The 21,590-nt window shown below is 34.2% G+C and overlaps 1 protein-coding gene across 8 annotated transcripts in view; it reads right to left on the minus strand.

Annotated features, from left to right (window-relative positions):
- The window catches only part of ARHGEF28 (Rho guanine nucleotide exchange factor 28), a 136,388-nt gene that overhangs the window by 30,345 nt on the left and 84,453 nt on the right, over positions 1-21,590 (minus strand). For all 8 annotated transcript variants that reach the window (XR_005553877.1, XM_039320723.1, XM_039320722.1 and 5 more), the window contains 17 exons: positions 20,112-20,242; positions 19,133-19,347; positions 18,100-18,310; positions 17,734-17,845; positions 16,573-16,612; positions 16,143-16,266; positions 14,923-15,055; positions 13,311-13,366; positions 10,388-10,439; positions 8,680-8,827; positions 8,469-8,590; positions 7,569-7,709; positions 6,380-6,630; positions 5,348-5,470; positions 3,963-4,080; positions 2,359-2,613; positions 1,027-1,103 (listed from right to left, as the gene is read on the minus strand). Coding sequence is in view for 7 of the 8 variants with exons in the window: in XM_039320723.1 (XP_039176657.1) it covers positions 1,027-1,103; positions 2,359-2,613; positions 3,963-4,080; positions 5,348-5,470; positions 6,380-6,630; positions 7,569-7,709; positions 8,469-8,590; positions 8,680-8,827; positions 10,388-10,439; positions 13,311-13,366; positions 14,923-15,055; positions 16,143-16,266; positions 16,573-16,612; positions 17,734-17,845; positions 18,100-18,310; positions 19,133-19,347; positions 20,112-20,242 (2,309 nt within the window). In the remaining variant the exon portion in view is untranslated. The remainder of the gene's footprint in view (positions 1-1,026; positions 1,104-2,358; positions 2,614-3,962; positions 4,081-5,347; positions 5,471-6,379; positions 6,631-7,568; positions 7,710-8,468; positions 8,591-8,679; positions 8,828-10,387; positions 10,440-13,310; positions 13,367-14,922; positions 15,056-16,142; positions 16,267-16,572; positions 16,613-17,733; positions 17,846-18,099; positions 18,311-19,132; positions 19,348-20,111; positions 20,243-21,590) is intronic.

A 21,590-nucleotide genomic window follows, 5' to 3' on the forward strand; every position in this document is an offset into this window, starting at 1 on the left:
TCCTTCCTCTGTCTCAATTTCCTTGGGTAACCTCAGATCCTTGCAAGGGAAAAAAACCTTTTGTTTGTCGGAAAATGGAGTCCGGGTGATGGCCCCGCCCCCAAGGGGAAACGGCGGGAAGATCAATTTCCAAAATGGCGAATGGGGAAGAAGCCACGCCTCCCAATGGAAGCCCGGGAATCCACGAGGTTCAAAAACAATGGCGGATCCTGATTTTTGCAATCAGGAAGACTCCTCTAGTCATGAGGGGGCTGCGCCTTTCCTCTGGATAGAAGGAAATTCAGCGCCGGCTTTGCTCTTGCCGCGTTGTCTATCGCGCCGCTCAGCTGATCGCAGCCGAGCGGCGACCTGGTTTGCCGCTTCCCGCGCGGCTCAGCTGTTTCGCGCCGAGCGGCGCTCAGCTCCCTCGGCCAGGCTGCTCAGCTGTTGGGAGGGCCCGGAGGGCTACGCGCAACCCGGTGAGATCCCCCGCGCCAAACAGCTGCTCGGCGGGCCGGAAGAAAAGGGCGAGCGATCCGGCCCGTTCCGAGCCTCCCCAGCTAGCCCCACTCACGAGTCCGCCGATCCTGGCTGCCTCTCTCAGTTCTAATCGTTGCCAGGAAGTTTCTCTTGCAAAGGGAAGAAGAGGGGATTCCTTTTTTTTGTTTTCTTTGAGTTTAAATTCGTTTGGTTCTGAGAGCTGCCTCTCGCACTTGTACCAGGCTTCGAGACTGAGTCAAAACTGGGGTCACGCCCAAAGGAAGGGGTGTGGCCGAAGTTTTTACCCAGTCTGCCAGGCAGGAAGGCCGTCATAGAACCCATCCATTTGGACTCTACAGTCATCCTGCTGGAGAATTAAGAAAATCTGCTACTAAATATCTATTTTCCTTCAACGACTCAAACAGAAATTTGTCCAAATTTACACACTCAAAATTGCCATCTAAAAGGCTTGATTTTGACTGAATAAGATCCCAACATTTATTACTTTTTTTTAAAAGACACAATTTCCAATTAAGATAATCCAACATTTTAAACATTTATACTTACAACAGATGCAAATATATACTTCTGATCTTTTTCTTGTAAAAACAACATCACATCATTTAGAAGCAGAGCTAAAATATCTTTAAAAGAAAGAAAATTGCTATTACAGAACAATAGTTTCTATTATATCAAATAAATTGAATGAACATAAATTCAGTTCTTTAAAAACATTCACATCACAGTACAACACACACAGATTCACTAGGTGCATTGATTAGGATAGGATATCCTATGAAAACATGTAATAAAATTGATGAGGTGGGTACATTTCTCTCTGAGGCTCCAGACTGGATCTCAGTGGTTTGTTTTCAATGAAGTGACATGCATAGATTTACCACCAGCAATGTTTTGAAACAATACCAATTAATATAGCTATTAATATATTTCTTCACTTTAAGTAAGAATTTTTTATTTACATTTTATATTTTAATACAGGGAGTCCTCATTTAGTAACTGCCTCATTTAGTGAGAATTTGCAGTTTCAACAATGAAAAAGTAACTTTACCATTCACGGTTATGCTCAGTGATTACCAATTCTCGTAATTAAAGTTACACAGGTCGGCAAAGCAAAGAAAAGCTGAAGTAAAATCATAAGCTGTTGTGGCTTTGCCTAGTGACCACTTTCCTTAATGACTGACTTAGCAGTCCCAATTATGGTTGCTAAATGAGGATTACTTGTATCAGAGTCAGGGTGATACATCTAGTTCATCTAGTTGCTGGACTACCTTCACTTGCTTGGACCTTTTCCCAGATGTCCTTCAATGTTCAAGGTGCACCGAGTGCAGGGGACATTTACTTCTCGTCAGAGAGGGCTGCCTGTGATTCTTTTAGGTGCCCATCTACGTTAGCATCTTAATTTTAGAATGATTTTGAGTATATAATTGAAGCATAAAGTTGCTATTTCAGAGTCAACTTATGTACTTGATTTTATTATTCTCTTAATTTTGTGCTTCTTTTTTTGTTACAGTATACTTGTTAGGCTAATGAAATAAATTTAACTTGAAGATATAATTAACATTTGAACATATTTAATGTTCTAATGTGTTTTCACACTATATTAGAAAACAGATTGCTAGTGTTGGGTATGTTACAATCAGATCAACTGATTTCTTACTTTTAAGACAAGAAATAAAGGATCAGACAAACTTAACTCTGGGCAAAATTGGTGAGAAAAAATGCCAAGGCCATAAACATAATCAACATATTGCTATCCTATCTATAAAATATTTTTTCATATCTTTAGCAACTTATACATTTGTACCAAAAATTGACTTTCTTTAGAAAAGTACAGAACATGATGCACCACTGAAAATAAATAATTTGAATTTCAATAACCTTTGAAACGTCCTGTCGCAGTCTTCCAGTAGACTAAGCCTTCATACAAAAGTGTCCTCTGTTTCTTGATCAAATCTTGTTTCCTGAAAACATGTCCATTTTTCAGTTTGGTATAGGTTTTGTTTTCAACTTTACTAAGAATCTCCAGCAACTTCTGTTTCTTTTCGTATTCACTGACTTGCAAATCAACTGCTGCAATCATATCCTTGATAAGGTTAAGGGCTCTACATAAATCTTGGTGTTCTTCAGTTTCTTCTGTATAAAAACAAAGAGGTACATATCGTTAGCAAACCTTTCTCCTTAAACATTTAGAATGGAAAGAATCAAGAGTATTTTCAAATCCATGGTTCATGACTCATGGATTCTAAAATCAAAATACATGCTTTGCTGCTTTAAAAAGCATAAAACTGAAAAGTCATGTTAGTATTCCTCATTTGGCAACTTTTATTGTTTAAAAGAACCAGCCATGATGTTGCCACACTAATCTTCCAGTATTATTTTCCAGTATTATCTTCCAGTATTATCATATGGAAGTAATGCTAAATTTGGTGTATTGTTCTGTTAGGGCAGGGGTCTGCAACCTTGACAACTTTAAGACTTGTGGATTTCAGCTCCTAGAATTCCTTCAGCTATGTTGGCTGTGGAATTCTGGGAGCTGAAGTCCACATGTCTTAAAGTTGTCAAGGTTGTAGACCCCTTTGCTAGGGCCATGAGCTCTTAGAGCAGGGGTCTTCAAACCTGGCCCTTTTATGACTTGTGGACTTCAACTCCCAGAATTCCTTATACTGGCTGAGGAATTCTGGGAATTGAAGGCCACAAGTCATAAAAGGGCCAGGTTTGAAGACCCCTGTCTTAGAGTATAGAACCTGGAACCATAATCAGATTGGGTTCATTTTCTTTTTCTTCCCACCTCTCTTCCTCTACACACTCCTTTGTTCACTATCTCTTTATTGGACTAGGAATTCCAAAGGCCACTGATTAACCACAGCAACCTTCCCCAGCCCAAATGCCCAGGTTATGTGGACTTCAGTTACTTCAGTTCCTAGAATTTTTACCATTTCAGGCAATTTCTTTTATAAGATTAGGATTATTTTATAAGATTTACTCTGTTTACTTTGTTGTAATTTTACAATAAGAACATCAATAAAATAGAGGAGCATATTATACTGATGGATCAATGGAAGATTCCTCCTCGCCTCCCTTAAGCTCTGCTATCTACCTTTTTTTAATCATATTGATATTTTGGTTACCATATTGATATATTCTTGTGTTCTATTTCATTGTTTATTTTATTATTTTACTTCTGTTTACACTCTTTTCATTTCTTCCTTTTTTTTACTACTGTAAGTTGCCTAGAGAAGCCCCACAGCAAGATAGGTGGGAAATAAATTTAACAAATTTATAAATATAATAGATCTGCTTTTCATTTATAACAAAATACGTTATTTGCAAAATAAGCTATCTGAAAACAAAAAAAGTATTACACATTTTTTTAAAATAAATATTTTTATAGGAAATTTTAAAAATAATGTTGATGATTTGATGTTAATTAGCAAGCACACCATAAGAATTATTCATGAAGCAGGTAGAAAATTATTGCTTACCTTTGGTGTACTGTAATATTCTTTCTACTAGAACTGGGTACTTTGTGATTCTTTGAGTGACTAGCAAAATGCATTCTGGGATTCCTCGACGTCGGGCCAAAAGATTACTGTTCCGCAGCTTTAAGAAGAGATTTAACTTTTAATATACAATCTTTAGGGTTGCTAGATATAAAATGTCACTTAGATTTTAAAGTCTCTCTGTTTGGGTGGTGGAAGAGAATCTTCTCTATATTTTATTTCTTGCTTCAATCCATCTAATATTAAGCTATTATTCATTTCATTTTGCCATGTTATATGGCTGATGCAGGAAAAAGACTAAGGAATTTTATAATAATTTTAAGTAAGTTATTTACAGTGCCAAAGTAAGTGGCATGGATGGTTAAAAAAAAAAAGTAAAGATGGCTTTAATAACAAGACTATCAAAAACCCATCTTTTTTGTATGTTTAGCAATGCTGCACTCCCACACAAAGGGTTGGGCTTCAATTGTGCTGCTGCGATTTCCACTTTGACTTTTTTGCCTCCCCTCATGGATATTGCTGGTCTCACCACTCCAATGAATCACAAAAGCCTGTAGGTGGTCTGAACATTCAGAGGAAACAATAAAAGAAATAAAATACTAACAAATTACATTGTTATATGTATATAAATTTTAAAAAGCCTTTATTTCCACGGTGGATCCCTCTCATTAGAATGGGATAGGTAATTTATTATTTTATTTGTAACAAATAAGCTAACAGCAAATAAGCCAATGCATGTAATTGTGTTTTTTTTAAAAAAAAAATTCAAATAATCAGAAACACTGAAGTTCATTTTTTTAATTTCATAAGGTTTTAATTATAAGCCCTTTTTTTGAATGAAAATAGTTGTGTCTATAATTATTTTTTAAAAAATAAAGAAAACTTCTATAAAAGAGCTATATGTTTATTTATTTGTTCATTTTATTCTATTTGTACAATGCCCAATGTCCAATTCCTCTGCCTTAAAACATTCAATGGCTTTTTTTACATTGGATGAAATTTAATGAGTTTTATCCACAACAGAATAAGATACTGTTATAGGAATAGATTTTCCCTTTCCTTAGAGACTCACTCTCCACTTTGAAAATCTTAAGAAAAAATAAAAAATTAAGAAAACTGTTTTGTATAAATGGAAGCCTCTTATGTGACACAGGATATACTGGCTGCAGTTCTTACAATTCTGAAAGTCAGTCTTATCAGCCACATTGCACTAAAATAGAGCCTCCTTGTGGCATACTTAGGAAAACCATTTTTGAACCATTTATTAGAATTCTAAGCTAATGTGCTGTACCACCTCTCATGTTAACAGTTCTCCTAAGGTAGATAAACATTTGTGCAACTGAGATACGTAGATATTATCAACTTACTTTGATGAAGTTCTGGAATTTTTTGTTTTGCTGCAATTCTTTAAAAAGGCTAACTGCTTCTTTCTGGTGACTACAAAAATCCCCATAGATTGTCTTCATTTTTCTTGCATTCTCTTCCGAAAACTGAAAAATAGTAGAAACTCAATAGAGTACTGGTAGAATTATCACTATGCTGCACAATGAATATGTAAGCAAACTGGTTCTCCCACTCACCAAATAGATTTCTTTTCCTTCATCACCAATCTATTTGGTACACTGGAAAAGCATTATGGACTGAGAGAAAGGGAAGCATTGTCGATGTGATCTTAAATACCTTGAAAATGTTGGTAAAGGAAGGTTAAGGCCTTCCTCTTTCAGTTTTATCATTTGTTTAGGGAAGATGTGGTTGGACCAGGATCATAACAAATGGATATATATGTAGTCATTGGCTTACAAAGGCAATTTGGGCCACAATTTCCATCACTAAGCAATACAATAGTAAAGTATAATATCACATGACTTCATCCCTTAGGAATGGCAATCCTGGCAATTCCAGTTGTTGTCCTAATCCCAGGACCACACATGTCATTAAGTGGGAAAGGATGGGAGTTCCAATCAAACAGGTAAGAGATACAGGTGGACAAGGGGGTGCCTTAGGCTGGGTCCTGGAGTGCACATGGGTACTGCAGGGAGTGTCACAAGCAGGCATTCTGAACCATGGGCACATGTATGAGTGCTGTAGTGGGAGGGGGTGCTGTGGACAAGCACTACAGTGTGTGGGCAGGCAAAAAAAGTGATGGAAGTAATTTCTGATTTCCTGCCAGTTTTCCTATGACTTTGCTTGTGGAATGTCAGCAGGAAATGTTGGAAATGATCATGTGACCATGCTGGACATCAAGTGCCTGCCTCATGATCACATAACTACCGATCCACGGTGAAGACCGATCATAAATCCCCATGGTTCAGTGACATTTTAACTTTGAACAATTGCTGAGCAATGACTGTACCTTCAAAAACACTTTGTTGAAAGTATAATTCTATTCAGTGCTTTACCTGCTGCACAAGGACATCTCCAATTTTGCTGATCACAAAATTTTTGTCACTTCCCTCCTGACTTGAGAGCTGTCGCCTTTCCTTCATCCTACAGAAGAACTGCTGGTGAAGTTCTAGCAGCTCATCTAAGCAAGGGAATATTTTGTCCACTGTGCTGTGGTCCAGCTGTAGTTCTTCTTTCATTCCTTTTCTGAATATTTTGGACATGATGAACAGGGTATGGATGTGGTGCACTTCTGTTTGCATTAGTTCTACATAAGAAAACATAATATATATATTACAGTAGATTCTTTCTCTATATATTAATTTTTGCATATTGAAGATCCATTCCAAAATGAAGGAGGCTATCAGAACATTAGGGAACATCTAAGGTCTACAGAAGTATAAATGCATCTTTAACAAGAAAACAAACTGAAAAGAGGAGGTGGGGATTAAAGCCCATAGAATCTAAGTATACACTCAAAACAATGACAAAAAAACATGGGAAAGAAAAACAGAATGTAGCACTGGGAAAAAAAAGTCATGGCTGTCTGCCTGTAATCCTAAACAAATGTGCTCTGCACTGTATTTTTATTCAGCATGTTCTAACATTCTCTCCAAATACTCTTATTAGATGAGGGCCAGTTTGGTTTAGTGGTTAAGGCACTTTGATGTTTGATTAATTTGATGTAGTGATTAAAGCACCAGGCTAGAAAAGACTGTGAGTTCTAATCCTGCCTTAGTTATGAAAACCAGCCCAGTCACGTCACAGATGTTGTTGTTGTGGAGAAAATAAGAGGGGCAAGGAATATTAGGTATGTTCACTGCTTTAAGTTATTTATAAGAAATGATAAAAGTGGGATTAAAAAGTATTTAAGTTTTTTTAAAAAAAATCTATTAAGAATATTAAATAACAGTTTATCAGATTACTGCACAACTGAGATCACATTAAATACAAATGGAGCATAGCTCCTCTCATTTTTTCAGAATGTTACAAAGACCAAAATAAAATATAAGTTCTAGACTAGTGCACATTTTTAATTTTATTTCACTACTGATTCCAGTATATATTTTAGATTACAATTCCTATTATCAAATCCTGCTGGCAGAATACAACACATCTAGTGAGCACCAAACTAAAGAAGGCTATTTTATATTTTCATGTCCAACCATCTATATTGAAACATAGAGGATACTATAGCAAACTAACCAAAGATTACATCTTGTCGCTTGATAACATGCTTTTCTTGTTGGTTACAAAACCAAGGCTCTACAACCAGACTCCAAGATTCTGCCTCAAATTCCAATGTATCAGTGCTGAGGTCATTCCATAAAGAGGCATCAACATCATCTATAGCAAAAAAATAAAAAGTCATTCTTAAAAAAAATAGGCAAGTTAAACTCTGATACCAATAAAACAACTAAAATGTATTCCAGGATTGGTTTGTGTGCTAACCTTTAATACTCCCAAGGAGTACTAATGCATCAAGGAATCTGGTGATATGGTTATCAATTTCTTATAATGTTTGCATCTGTGTATCTTTAGTATAAAATCTATTTTTAAAAATGATAGCATTTAATGGGATGCACTTTACTTTAAAAATGGAGATCCCAAAATCAATAAGAATGTTATATTCTATAAGGAAAAACTTAAGTGTCATTGAGTGTGCAAAAGGTTAATCCTATTAAGATAAGAGGGGAAGAATATGATAAAAAAATGATAAACCCTCTCCAGTTTCACTACTCTTTGCCTTAAAATCTCTTTGGTGTTGCTTGGAAAGTTTTGCTGAGTACCTATGAAAGAACTAACACTTCATTCATTTGCTTCCTGCTCAAGAAACACAATAATCCTGTAGTACTGGCAAAAGACACCTTAAAGAAATACAGTGATGGCAGCACTTAAAATTTTTTCAACATTTTAAAGTATCTGAAAAGGAGTTTAGATCAGCTGCACAAAGCTGATCTCTAAATTTTGAGCCATGTTTCTCATCATAACATGACCACCAATGAATCCCTTTTATTTTTTTTAATGTAGTGTAATTCAATATTGCTTACTAATAATGTCACTATTTTTTCATGTGAATGGTATCAGAGTGAGTTCCCAGTTTACCTTCAATTATAAAAGAGTCAACAGATGAAGCAGACCCTAAAGTTTGCAGCAACTCTTCAGAGTACGACCTAGATCTCCAACTGCTGGTATTAGTATCTGGTTCCAGTGACGACATATTCTTTCTATGGATAAAACAAAATCATATGAATATAGTGGTTCACTTGGAAAGGTTTTTTTTTTTAACTGCAAGATATCAGAGACTGCTGTCTACCTTTCAGAAGTGGTACTTGGAACGCTTCTGGATAAGGAGTGTTGTTGCTGTAATGCTTCTTTTTTCATAAGGGATACTCCAATGGGAATTGTAATAGAAGGTAGAGTTGCCGAGAATGCTGGCTGTGGAGTATCTCTGAATGATAGATCTGAAAAATAAAAAATACAGTGTTAGATTTTTGCAATTTATTCATCCATGTATTAGAGACAGTCATGGTGAACACTTATCTTGTATGCCAAAGATCCCCAAAATCAGGAGAAGTCTCGTAGCATCTAATAAATTATATTTTAAAAGCCATCAACTTTTGTGAACTAAAACTCACTTCATGAGATGCATGAAATATCCCAGGATCAGATTCACCTCAGAAATATTGGAGAATAACTGCCAATCTATTTAAACAATACAGTACTTAGTAGACAAACCTATGACTATATAGCTGCTTCCTATATTCCTCCAGTAAATAGCTTAGATAATAAAAAAATGTTTCTACTAACCCATTCCACTGTTTGATTGGTATACATTCATAACATATCATACTTTGCAACTACAGTCTAAATCTAATGCACTAATAACTGTCCCACTGAATTTAATATTTATATATATAAGTAGACGTATATCAAATTGAGATATAACTTTGGTCTTTTGACACAGAGCATAATTATTTCTCAAAACGAAATATAATTTGCAAATATTATTGTAATGTTGCAATATTTTAAATTTATGAAAAGAATATTGTTCCTATTTCTGTGATCACTAAAACATATTACATAGTCTGCAATTTCAGCATTCGACTTCAATATTTTTAAAATGACTTTAATACTTCTATCAACTTCTACAAATGTCAGATTATCTGAAGAGTTTATAAATTAATAGTTGTTCAAAAAGATTAAATAGTGTTTAAATTCAAAGTTTGATTGTAATCTGTAATCTGATTCAATCAAAATTGGAAGGAAAGTCCAATTTTCCAAATCATAATTTAGAGCTAAGGTATATAATGACAGAGGGCCATTGTTAGCTTCTGAATTGCATGTTACAAACCACGCTTTCAAAAATAAAAGAAGCTAGGGCCAAAACTAAATCTGATTTAAAATAAGTTAAACTTAAATACCATTAAAATTCTTAATATCATTATATTTAATAATGTCAACTTTCTGACACATTAAAAATAACAATAAGAACTTTTGAGAAGTTTACAAGCATCACACTAAATAGTTAGAAAGTTACATATGGCCCAATAAATATGGTCATAGATTGGGTATTTCTGGGTATTTCTGCTTTTAATGTTTGTTTAATTTAACTATTGAATATATACTGTCAGAAGTTCTGGTAAAACTATTGAAGGAAAATCTTGGAGTTGATAGTGAAGCAAGTTAAAAATATTGGATTAGACTGAAAGTGTTCGGTTCATTCTGAGAAGTGTACTACATACTACTCATGGAACAAGAGATAGTGGAGACCCATAAAGAAGATGGAAGGATGGAAAGAATCTTTGCCAATGTTTGTTTGCAGCTCTTCAAACTATCTCCTCTTCTAAAACAAAAGAATCTGATATTCAAGGACAATTTTGTTTATAAGCTAAGAAAGCCTATAATGAAAATGGAAAAATCAACAAAAGCTGTCCATTCTCCCAAAGGCAGCCATTAATAATAACAAAATATGAAATAGAACAGAAGAAATACAGTTTACACTTATTTACTATTTAACTTACTTGTCTGGACAGTTTGTATCTTGTTCTTAACATAACTTCTATCTTGCAATTTCTGATAAAGAAGAATGTTTTCATTAATATGATTTTATTAAATATTATATTAAATGTAAACTTTATTTAATTGGTTAAATAAATAAGAGATGATTTAATATTTCTATGCATTTGTGATCATATTTTATCGAAAGATTTTATCTTGACCTATAACGCTCCATTTTTACATAACCCTAATAGTAAGGTTGCAAATTGCTAGAATTTTGCTAATGTACCAGGCACATTATAAATCATTATGTATTTTAAACTTTTTGACAGATATTTTTTAAAAAACTAATGCTATTGGGAAAAGTCAATAATATTAAAGTGATGCTATTCATTGAACTTATGTCATTCTAACAGGTGTACATTAGGGGGCGCTATTCCTCTTTGTTCTATCTAATAATATAAACAGCCTCTGGATTTAATAAAACAGGAAGATGATGCTATTCATACCATTGTTCTATTTGAATTTGAATTCTCAGTTTATTATGCTCTTGCAATGATTTGAAATGGCTACTTCACTAGTCTAATATACAGTCACCTGAGAAGCCAATTCCAAATCCCAAAGACAGTCAAATCATCCACCCAAACCCACACCCATTCTCAAGAATTAATCGGAATATGAAGAGACACAGAAAGAGATCGGGCAAGTCTGAATCATGGACAAGAACAAACTGTGAACAAATTCCTGTAACTATTTATCACGCCATATGAACAAGAATCCCTCGCTCATTTCTTCCAGAGAAAATCAAAATTCCAGATAAAAAGAATGGCTTCCAAGTTTGACTTATTATAATAAGCCAGCATTCCTCTTTCCACTTCATGCAGAAAATCTTGGGTTTAGTTTTTTAATTGATCCCACATGGCAAAAGATATAAGTTAGTGATAACTAATTAATAGTGTACATACTAGTCATATGACTTGCTATGTATAAGCAAACATAGCTATAAAAAGGACAAATCATTGTAATAAGGAAGCCTAAACAAAAAGACTGAAACAAAATGACATTCAGTGTAGAAACAAAGCAACAAACCTAAGCAACAGAGTTTAAGAAAATATAAACATTAGTTACTCTTTCTCTTTACCTATTTGTAATGACTTTATTACCACAACTAATGCCTACAATAGTTACTCACTTGAAATGCTTAGCTGAAATTATTCTAGCATAAAACTACAGGTAATCCTTGCTTAAAGTCCACTCATTCAGGGATTGTTCAAAGTTCAATGATTATTTGAAGTTACGACGGCGCTGAACAAGCGGAACTAACAAGTCCTCATACTTACAGCAATCATTGTGTACCCATAATCATGTGACTGCAATTCAGGCACTTGACAATCAGCTCACAATTATGACCTTGCAACATTGCATAATCATATGGCTGCCATTTGTGACCTTCACTGCTGGCTTCTGATAAGCAAAGTAAATGAGGAAATCAGCAGAAGGCCACAAATGGTAGTCTCATAATCGTGGAATGCTATGATCTTCCATGATTTGCCTAATGACCATAGCTGGGACTGCCAGAACTGCTGCCGTAAGTTGGTATGGTGACATGACACCTTACCAACCTCATTGCTCAATGGTGGAATTATAGTCCCAATTACCATTGTTAAGAGAAGACTACCTGTGCACCCAATAAAATATATTGCTTACTGTAGTTGCTAACCATGTGAAGAGTATGTACACTACCAATTAGTCGTCATGTTTTGCCATGTGGGATCAACTAAAAAAATAGACCCATGGTTTTCTACATGAAGTGGAAAGAGGCTTATTATAAGTCAAACTTGGAAGCCATTCTTTTTATCCTAAATTTTGATTTTCTCTGGAAGAAATGAATGAGGGATTCTGATTCACATGTCGTGATAAAATATATTCTTGATATATTACAGTCTAAGCTTTCTTGTATATAACTACGGAAAACAACAAAATACACATAAAACAGTGCCACAGTGACCAATGACACCCTCAAGTAATAATAATAAAAATAATAAAGTTGGAAGGGACCTTGGAGGTCATCAACTCCAAAACCCTGCTCAGGCAGGTAACCTTATACCATTTCGGACAAATGGCTGTCCAGTTTCTTCTTAAAAACTTCCAGTGTTGGAGCATTCACCACTTCTGGAGGCAGGTTGTTCCACTGGTTAATTGTTCTAACTGTCAGGAAGTTTCTCCTTATTTCTAGGTTGCTTCTCTCTTTGGTTAGTTTCCATCCACTGCTTCTTGTCCTGCCTTCAGGCACTTTGGAAAATAGCTTGACTCCCTCTTCTTTGTGACAGCCCAAGATATTGGAACACTGCTATCATGTCCCCCTCGTCCTTCATTAAACTAGACATACCCAATTCCAGAAACCATTCCTTATACAGTATATTTTAGCCTCCAGTCTCCTAATCATCTTTGTTGCTCTTCTCTGTACTCTTTCTAGAGTCTCAGTATCTTTTTTACATCGTGGTGACCAAAACTGGATGCAATATTCCAAGTGTGGCCTTACCAAGGCATTATAAAATGGTATTAACACTTCATGTGATCTTGATTCTATCCCTCTGTTAATGCAGCCTAGCACTGTGTTGGTTTTTTTGGCAGCTGAAGCACACTACTGGCTCATATTTAAGTGATTGTCCACTATGACTCCAAAGTCCCTCTCACAGTTACTACTATTGAGCAAGGTACCCCCTATACTATACCTGTGCATTTGGTTTTTCTTGCGTAAATGTAGAACTTTACTTTTTTCCCCACTGAATTTCATTTTGTTAGATAGCACCCAGTGTTCAAGTCTGTCCAGATCCTCCTATATCCTAAGCCTGTCTTCTGGAGTGTTGGCTGTTCCTGCTATTTAAAGTATAGTGTTGGCTATTTAAAGTGTTGGCTATTTAAAGTATTCACTTTAAAACTTACTTTTGTACACACAGGAGCACAGTCCTTACAACTTTTATGCACAATTGCATTGCAATCTGCAAGGAAGCAAGAAAAGGTTCTCTCAATTGCAATCTCAGTTTTTAAATGTTTAATTTTCATCTAGAAGTACTTTTTGTCGTAATGTTTTCTAACTGTGATGACTGGTTCATTCAAAAGGGTTGAAAAATTTACATAAATAGGCAAAGACCCAGATAATTTTCACTGAAAAGATAAAGAAGTACAGTATGTCTTGGATCTTAGGCCAAAACCACATCATACAGAACAGGAAGTTACCACCAAGAAATCAGCCCCATCTATGTTTATATTATGAGAATCAATTATTGTCAAGAATTACCCTGAGAATCAAACTAGAGGAAATTTATTGATTGATTGATTTCAATTTGTTATAGCTGCCCATCCCAATAGAGTCTGGGCGGTTTGCAAAATTAAAAAAAAACTGTTGAAAACATAAACACTGACCGCTCACATTAAAACAACCATAACAATACAAGCTTGATAAGGATCATGCAAATGCATTACTCCCAACCAGGATCCCAAGCAAGATACCATCTATCCATACCTCAGGCAAGGACTACGTGAGACATAATTCCTTAATCCCACCAGATGACAGTATTTAATAAAGAGGAAGTGGGATTTATCCATACCAAATGAGCAGAAACAATTGAGAAAGGCGATCCCTCAGATATGCCATGATTTGGAAACAGGTCTTTGACTGTTTACATTCACATCAGACTGAGTGATCCACATTTGAGAAGGCAGATAAGTATGAATGAACTATACTAAATCCTGTTCATATAGCTCCCTTACATATCTCCTCAAACTGTTTTTCTTTCAATTTCTGAGCTCAGTTTCCTTTACTGGAACTAATGAGGAAGAAAAATAAATGCAAGTTTAAGTCAGGAGGAGGGTTGGGGGTGGAACTCATTTTTTGTGAGCTTTTCACCAGTGTTCACTTTATAATTTCTAAACAGATCTCTCTGGCTTCATTTTGTGGAATAATTATAAGAAAATATTTACAACTGTTAAGTTTAATTAAATTAATTAATTTAACTAATAAAAAACTGTATAAACCCAGCAACTGTTCTAGGCAGAGGCAACATTATGCTAATTTATTAATATGGCTTTATCGTGTTGATCACACCTAATTAAGAGATCATTAAAACTTGTGGGGTAATAATCTTATGGGTTTGTGGAAGGAGTTCCAAATTCAGACTCTAACGGCTCAGAACTAGAAATATTTTTTCTAAAGGCATAATGAACTGCTGCTAGTCAATATACCCAACATAGTATAGTCTCCAATGTGCCTATGGATGAATCCTTAAATGTAGTACCTATGATACAAACACTGTATCTTGAACTAAGCAAATTATTCTCAAATCAAGAAATAGGATTGAAACTATATTTAGTCATGTTTAAAGTAATCTCATAAAAATTTTACTTAAGTTAAGGAACTTGTAAGTTAGTAAGGAACTTAAGTAAGTTGTGGCTCTGAGACTGTTCTACGCATGACAAAGTTGTACAAAATACAAGCAACTTTCTATAACCGAGATGGAAAAAGCAACTTTTATGAATAGTAAGTATAGTTACTTACAAGAACACTGTAATGATTCTTTACCCAAAAGTGGTTTTTCACATGTGAAACATGGCATTACCGCAGCATAAGATCCAGAAACAAAGTGATGTCTGTTGGCTTTCTCTTTTTCTTTGGCATCTTTGTTTTTTGCCTTAATAACCAAAATGGGAAATACAAATACAAATTTAGTTTTCAGAGTGATACAGCATCAGTATCTCCAGAAACAGTCAACCACTCCACTCAAAAGAAGTAACGAATCATCTTTTCATTCCTCTCCATTTTGTAGAGCAATATTCCATAGATATCATATTCTTACATGTTTATACAAACCATAGCAGAATAACCTCATTCAAATAACATTTGGTCTAAAGCACCAGACTAAAAACAAGGAGATTCTGCATTGTAGTCCCCATTTTAGGTATGAAAGCCGGTCAAACTCTTTCAGCCTAACAACACAGAGTTATTGTGGGGAAAAGAAGACAAGGAAGAAGTTTGTTTGCCGCCATGAATTATTTTCAAAAATAATAAAAGCAGGATAAAAAAAATCTAAACAAAATAAAATAAATAATAATCTTTGTTTTTGGAAATGCTGGATATTGTAACAAAAAGGAAACAAAAATGCATAATCACTAAGAATGAGGTCAGCACTTTCTGAAGGCTATATCATTCAGAGATGTAGGAATCATCTTAAGATAGTTCTGCATATCCATATGATTACACAGGACTATGTATGAGACTTTTTCCAAAATAAGATTTTGTAAAAAATAGAATGGAATCAAAACAGCAGATTAGAAAAATATTGGCATAAATCAACTTTAAAAAATGTTCCAAAAGTGTCCCAAAATCAGAAGGGGAATTTTTAGCATATAACTTCAAAAATTTTTTGATTTTGCTCCTTCTATCAAATTCTGTCCCTTTCTCCCTTTATTTATTTAGTCAGCATTTTCAGACAATGAAATTATAAATCCTAAACTAATATAGAGGATATTATTGTTTCATTGTAGGTCAATGGTTCTCCTATGCTTTTTTTAAAAAAAAACCTCTTGCAACAGGGAAATGTTTTCTATTCAATATGTCCAAAGAAATATTTCTTACTTCCAAGTTATAAAATCTCCATAAGAATTGCATTTTAGTGACCATCTTTTTATTGCAAGCACAATTCAACACTTATAATATTTAAGGTTTTTTGTTTTGTTTTGTTTTGCTTTTTTTGCTATAGTGCATTGATCACAAATTACCTTAGACTTATTTCGTGTACTGGCCATTCTATTCATTAGAAAACTGAATGTTCGGCTAACTTTATATTTTTCAGATTCTGATTTTGTTGGTATTATATATTTATCCCATTCTTCTTCTTGGATCCTAAAAAAATACCAGGAAATATCTTAGCATGTTATAAAGTAAACACGTATAATTAATAAAATGTGACTTTATTATAGAAGAATTTTTTATACAAGAAAATAAATAACTGCATTCTTATATCTTATTTAAATGTGGAACAACTCCATATAAATGCATTTCTGCATTTTATCCAGCCATCACACATTAATTTCAAATAGCATATCTGATTGATGCTGAAGTTCACACATTTCTCAAGTAAACAGCATCTATTTGGCAATTATTAACAATAACCAAATTATATATATAAACACTTCCTTTAAAACATACCCTTTTTCTGAGTGTTCATGCAAACTGAATGCGTGTGATTCTGTAACACAATAATAATGTTTAAAGTAATTATATTTTAGCAACAAGGAATTGTTGACAGCATAAGATTTTCATTTAAAAATTCATTTGTATTCATTCCATTTAAAACATAATATTGTATACTAATATCCATGAAGCAGTAATAATAATAATAATAAAAGCTGAAAGTTTATGGCATAAACCCACTGTTTATGTGTTCCCAGTGGTCACTGACAGCTCAGGTGCCATACCAAAAAACCTGGACAGGCAAATATACGTGTTGACAACATTTCAATATGTCAATTACAAAAGGCCACACAGCTTAAATGCAGATATATACTGCACTGATACATCATAACATCCTAGAACTGGCACCTGTCATTTCAAATTATTATTATTATTATTATTATATTATAATACTAAATTGCAGACGACAGCTTACAATACCTTTAATATTAGCAGTCCTTGATGCTCTCTGACCTTGCTTGTTTTCTTGCAGACATTTCATTACCCAAACTAGGTAACATTATCAGTGCTCTGCAACCCTGAGCTACAAATATTCTCCTTTATTAGCACCTTTAGTATTATTAAACAATATCTGCCCATACCTTGTTCTCAAGAACTCAATAGGTGGACAAAAATGCCAAATCCTGGATGACTTTGTGACCAACCATAATAATATCAATAGCCATCTTTAGCCACAGGAATTAGCTTTCTCTACTCAGGCTAACCTACCTCAGACAATTATTATTATGTGGAAAATTGGGACAAGGGAGCACCATCTATGCTGCTTTTTGCTCCTGAACAAAAGTCATCATATAAACTTAATAAGCAACTATTATTCTTTTTCCAGAACCTCAGTAATATACTGCATAACTAATCTGTACAAAAATGCAAGATGCAGATTATAGGGAGAAAATTTAGTTGCATCTATTCATCCTTGCCTATCTTTACACATCCATAAATATAAGCCTGATTTAGAAAATGGAGGAATGTGTAATTTGAATCTTCCCACTTCGAAAAAAAGATTTCCTCTTTTATGAAAAGTACACTTAATACCCTACATAAAAATTAATTTTAGGTTGAGTAAACCATGTTAACTTACTCTAAAAGTTCTAAATATATTAAAATATCAGTGCTCACCATCATTTGAATCACATTGTATAAATTCCTGGGCATACTGTGGTTTGCCCAATAAGACTTTGGGTGAAGTATAAGAATATGAACGAGAACGAATTCCTGAAAGTAGAGATTCCTAAACATATAAAACAAACAACATATTTTGAAATGTTCTTATCTCTTTTTCAGTTTTTACAAAGGTTTTAATTGCAAAACTAGATATAATGATTGTTTCTTATGGAAAATTCCTTTTACTAAAAATTACTAGTAAATTCCAAATGTTAAAAAAATAATACTATGGCATTTTTGGAAAAAATGTAAGTAGAGATAAGTTCTCCCATCAGTTAAATAATTGTTATTAATTGTATAGGAAAAAGAAAACAACAATACCTTGGACTGTAAACTGCTAGATAAAGGAAGAGATTCAGCTCTGTTCATACTACCATCCAATAATCTAGTGGTGGGCTCTGAAACACTTAACCGCTCCCTATCACTAGGTAAGATTACAGAAGAGTTGTAGGACACTGAAGAATAGCAGTTATGAGGCCGGTTAGACATTCTTTCATCTCCATTGTCAACATCCAAGTCATCAAGACTGGAACTGGGAGCAAAGGAACACAAACATACACTGATTTACAAGAGTAGCTTACACAATAAGTAAAGTATATTGTCCTTTCATCCACCCTACCTACTCTTAACAATTGTTAAAAGAGCTGAAAAATCTAAGAAATTAGAGGCATGCATTAGAAAAAGGGCCACATTTCCCCAAATGTCAAAATATAACCTTGTTTGTCAAAGATCAACAATATATCAACAAACACATCACAAAGCCCACATTTGCCCTGCCAGCATGAATTCAGAAACAGAAAAATAGTGATGAGAGATGTTAAATATGCTTCTCTGGGTAGGGAAGAGGGGAAAGGAAGGAGAACATACTGTAAAAGTCATTCTTGACCACTTTTGCTAGTGTTATGTTTTTAGAGACCAGATAAGCAAAAAGCATGTTAAAACCAACATGGTGCATCAGAACAGATGCAGGAAAAGTTTTGGAACCCTATCCAACACATTCCTTTACCTTTCCAAACCCATGCAACCCATATTTATTTTATAGGACAAAGAAACATAAGAATAACAAAATCCCTATTTCCCTTACACTGTTCTTTTGGCATGTTACTAAACTAATAAGTAAATGACCAGAAAAAGCAGTATTAACATGATAATTATAAAAATGACCCATCAAAATTCTCACTCTTTTGTAATTTCAGCAGAACTTTTTTTAACAAAATTAGGTATAAATCTTATTAGTTGGTACTTTATTTCCTTTATTAAAAATGTGATTCATTAAGTTTTTACTCTGTTTTTTGGCTCAGTCATGAAAAGAATTATTGTTTTTATAACAATGCAATCAGAAGCTAGCGCATACCTTCGCTTTTTGATGAAGGGATAACGATGATTCCGTAGATTACTAAAAGCATGTGTCTTCTTTAATGGCATGTAAGAATCTGTTGTATCCAAACTAGGTATCGTAAGTGATGATACATTTCTGTTGCTTGGAATATTTTCCAATACTTCTGGATCTTTATTTGAATCAGAAGTACTCTGGCTGTTATTAACGTACTTGACACCAGCATCTTCCATCTAAAGTATGGAAATAAAGGTATCAATGTTAAATACAAAATAATGCAAAATGATGTAAAGCTAAATTCAGCTATTAGAACCATCAAGAGACATTAGTATCCCAACAGAAAAAGTTGAGAGAGGGGGGTGCATACGTGCATGAAATGCACATAAAGGAGATAAGAGAGAACAGTGTAAAACAGATCAATTTGGATGGGTACATGAAATAGACAAAAATAAAAGAAGGGATAAATTTGTGTTGAATTTATAACTGATAAAAAGTAACATCAATAAGCCCCAAAATGAAATGTCATGGCTTAGTACAGATTAAGAGCTATTTCAGAAGAACTAAGTGCAAGGTTCTTGGTATCCTGTTTAAACAAAAGTTTTTAATTTTACCCTTCATCTTTTAAAAAAAGAGAACATTTTAATCCAGAAACTTTTTTTAAAAGTATCAATACTATACAAATTTGAGAAAAAAAAGAGTCCACAAACTGTTGTAGAATTATGCAAAGCTCCTCTAAAATCAGTGGGACTTCAGCATATCATTTTTGGCCAACATGTTTTTGTTAGTGGGTGTGTAATGTGTGTGTGTGTGTGTGTGTGTGTGTGTGTGTGTCTTTGTGTATATTAACACGCTTAGGATATAGAAGATAAATATTTCTCTTGCTGCTTTCACTTGAAATAAAATAAACAAATACTACTTGTGCAATTCATTACTTGATATAATCACATACTTTCAATAGCATAGGTAACTAATCTCAATATACCCCTGTCAATCTTACCTGATCTACTACCATGCGGTTTGCATACACTTCATCACTTCCATTTAGCATAGCAGAAAGTTTGGCTGCTGCAAAGAAGGTGGAAGGATTTGGTCTTCTCCTGTAAGCTTCAAATGGGGAATGTTGCTGAGCTGGAATAAAATAATAGGAGAATTTATTTTTTTCATGGCAATTCAGAAGAAAAATATTATAATTTTGAGATGAATTTATTCATGTTTTTGTCTCATGAGTAGGGCAATTGAGATAAAAGGAGTTATCAGTCCATACAAAAAGCTTTGCCATTTTTATTTCCTCCTCTTCCTACTATGTTGTTGTCACATTTAGCCCTCTATAGCAGGGTCATTCTAGTACCCATGGAACATCATGGTCTCCAGATATACTAATGGTCATTGCTGGTTTAGAATTCTATAAGTTGTAACCCCACCATATTTGAAGATTGGTAAGTTAAATAAAGAAGGAATGAACAATTCCTAGAATTAGCTGTGGATGGGGTTTATAACAATGATGGGCAACTTACAGCCCTTCTTGACTATAGTTTGTAGTTATCTAGTGTTGGAGAATGGACAACTACTGTACATTTTAATTGAATAATTGATTAAATCTATCTCATATCGAAAAGACTCTGGGCGGCTATATATCTTGAAAGAGTGAAACCATAGTTTAAAAGTAAACTGGGCCTATTATTTTGTAGTCCTTAGCTAGTCATTGGCACGAAAATGTTGTTTACTTGTCCTATCGTCATTAGATCAACTCTTTCTAGCTCTAACTTTTCCAATAAGAACTAATTATTATAAATACAGTAATAGCATGAAAGGTTCCTTATCATTTCAATCACATGACAGAGGAAGGCTGTCATTGTAATTACTGTCATCAATGAATCTATCAATACAGGCATAATTAAGATTAACAGAAGTGCTTAGAGCAGTGTTCCCTACATATCCCCATATCTGGGTCTACTACTTCTGGGATGGAGGGAGGGAGAATTAGATGATTTTGTGATTTTTTTTTTAAAGATCAAATGATATTTTTTAAAACAGGAAGAATCTGACCAGCAGTTTTTTCCAAACTAAGAGTTTCACAAAACCTACAAGTTCTGATTCTGATGAACCTTACTCAGCTTCCTCTGTTCCCTTATTGGTACAACACAAATGTTTTTGCTGGACTAAGATTGTTTCCAGAGTATGTTTTGAATCTTGGTCAGTTGTTTCTCCTTGAACCTGGCTATTCTCTGCATGACACATTGCAATTATGCCAGGTTGTGAAGGAGTTTCAATAATGCAACAGTATCTCAGCTTCTTATTATTTTTTAATGTTTCTACTACAACATTTCAAAATGGGGATTGAAGACAGCAGGTAGAATCATTTGAGAGAGAAAGAAAAGGAAGTAAAATATTAAGTAGTAAGTATTGAAATCTCAGTCTATCCTCCATTGCCTGCCAACACATTTGTTTCCTCATAGTTTATTCATTCAGGATATAA

The sequence above is a fragment of the Crotalus tigris genome, unplaced genomic scaffold, assembly GCF_016545835.1.
Source record: "Crotalus tigris isolate CLP2741 ecotype Arizona unplaced genomic scaffold, ASM1654583v1 scf7180000023687.2574627, whole genome shotgun sequence".
Lineage (NCBI taxonomy): Eukaryota > Metazoa > Chordata > Lepidosauria > Squamata > Viperidae > Crotalus > Crotalus tigris.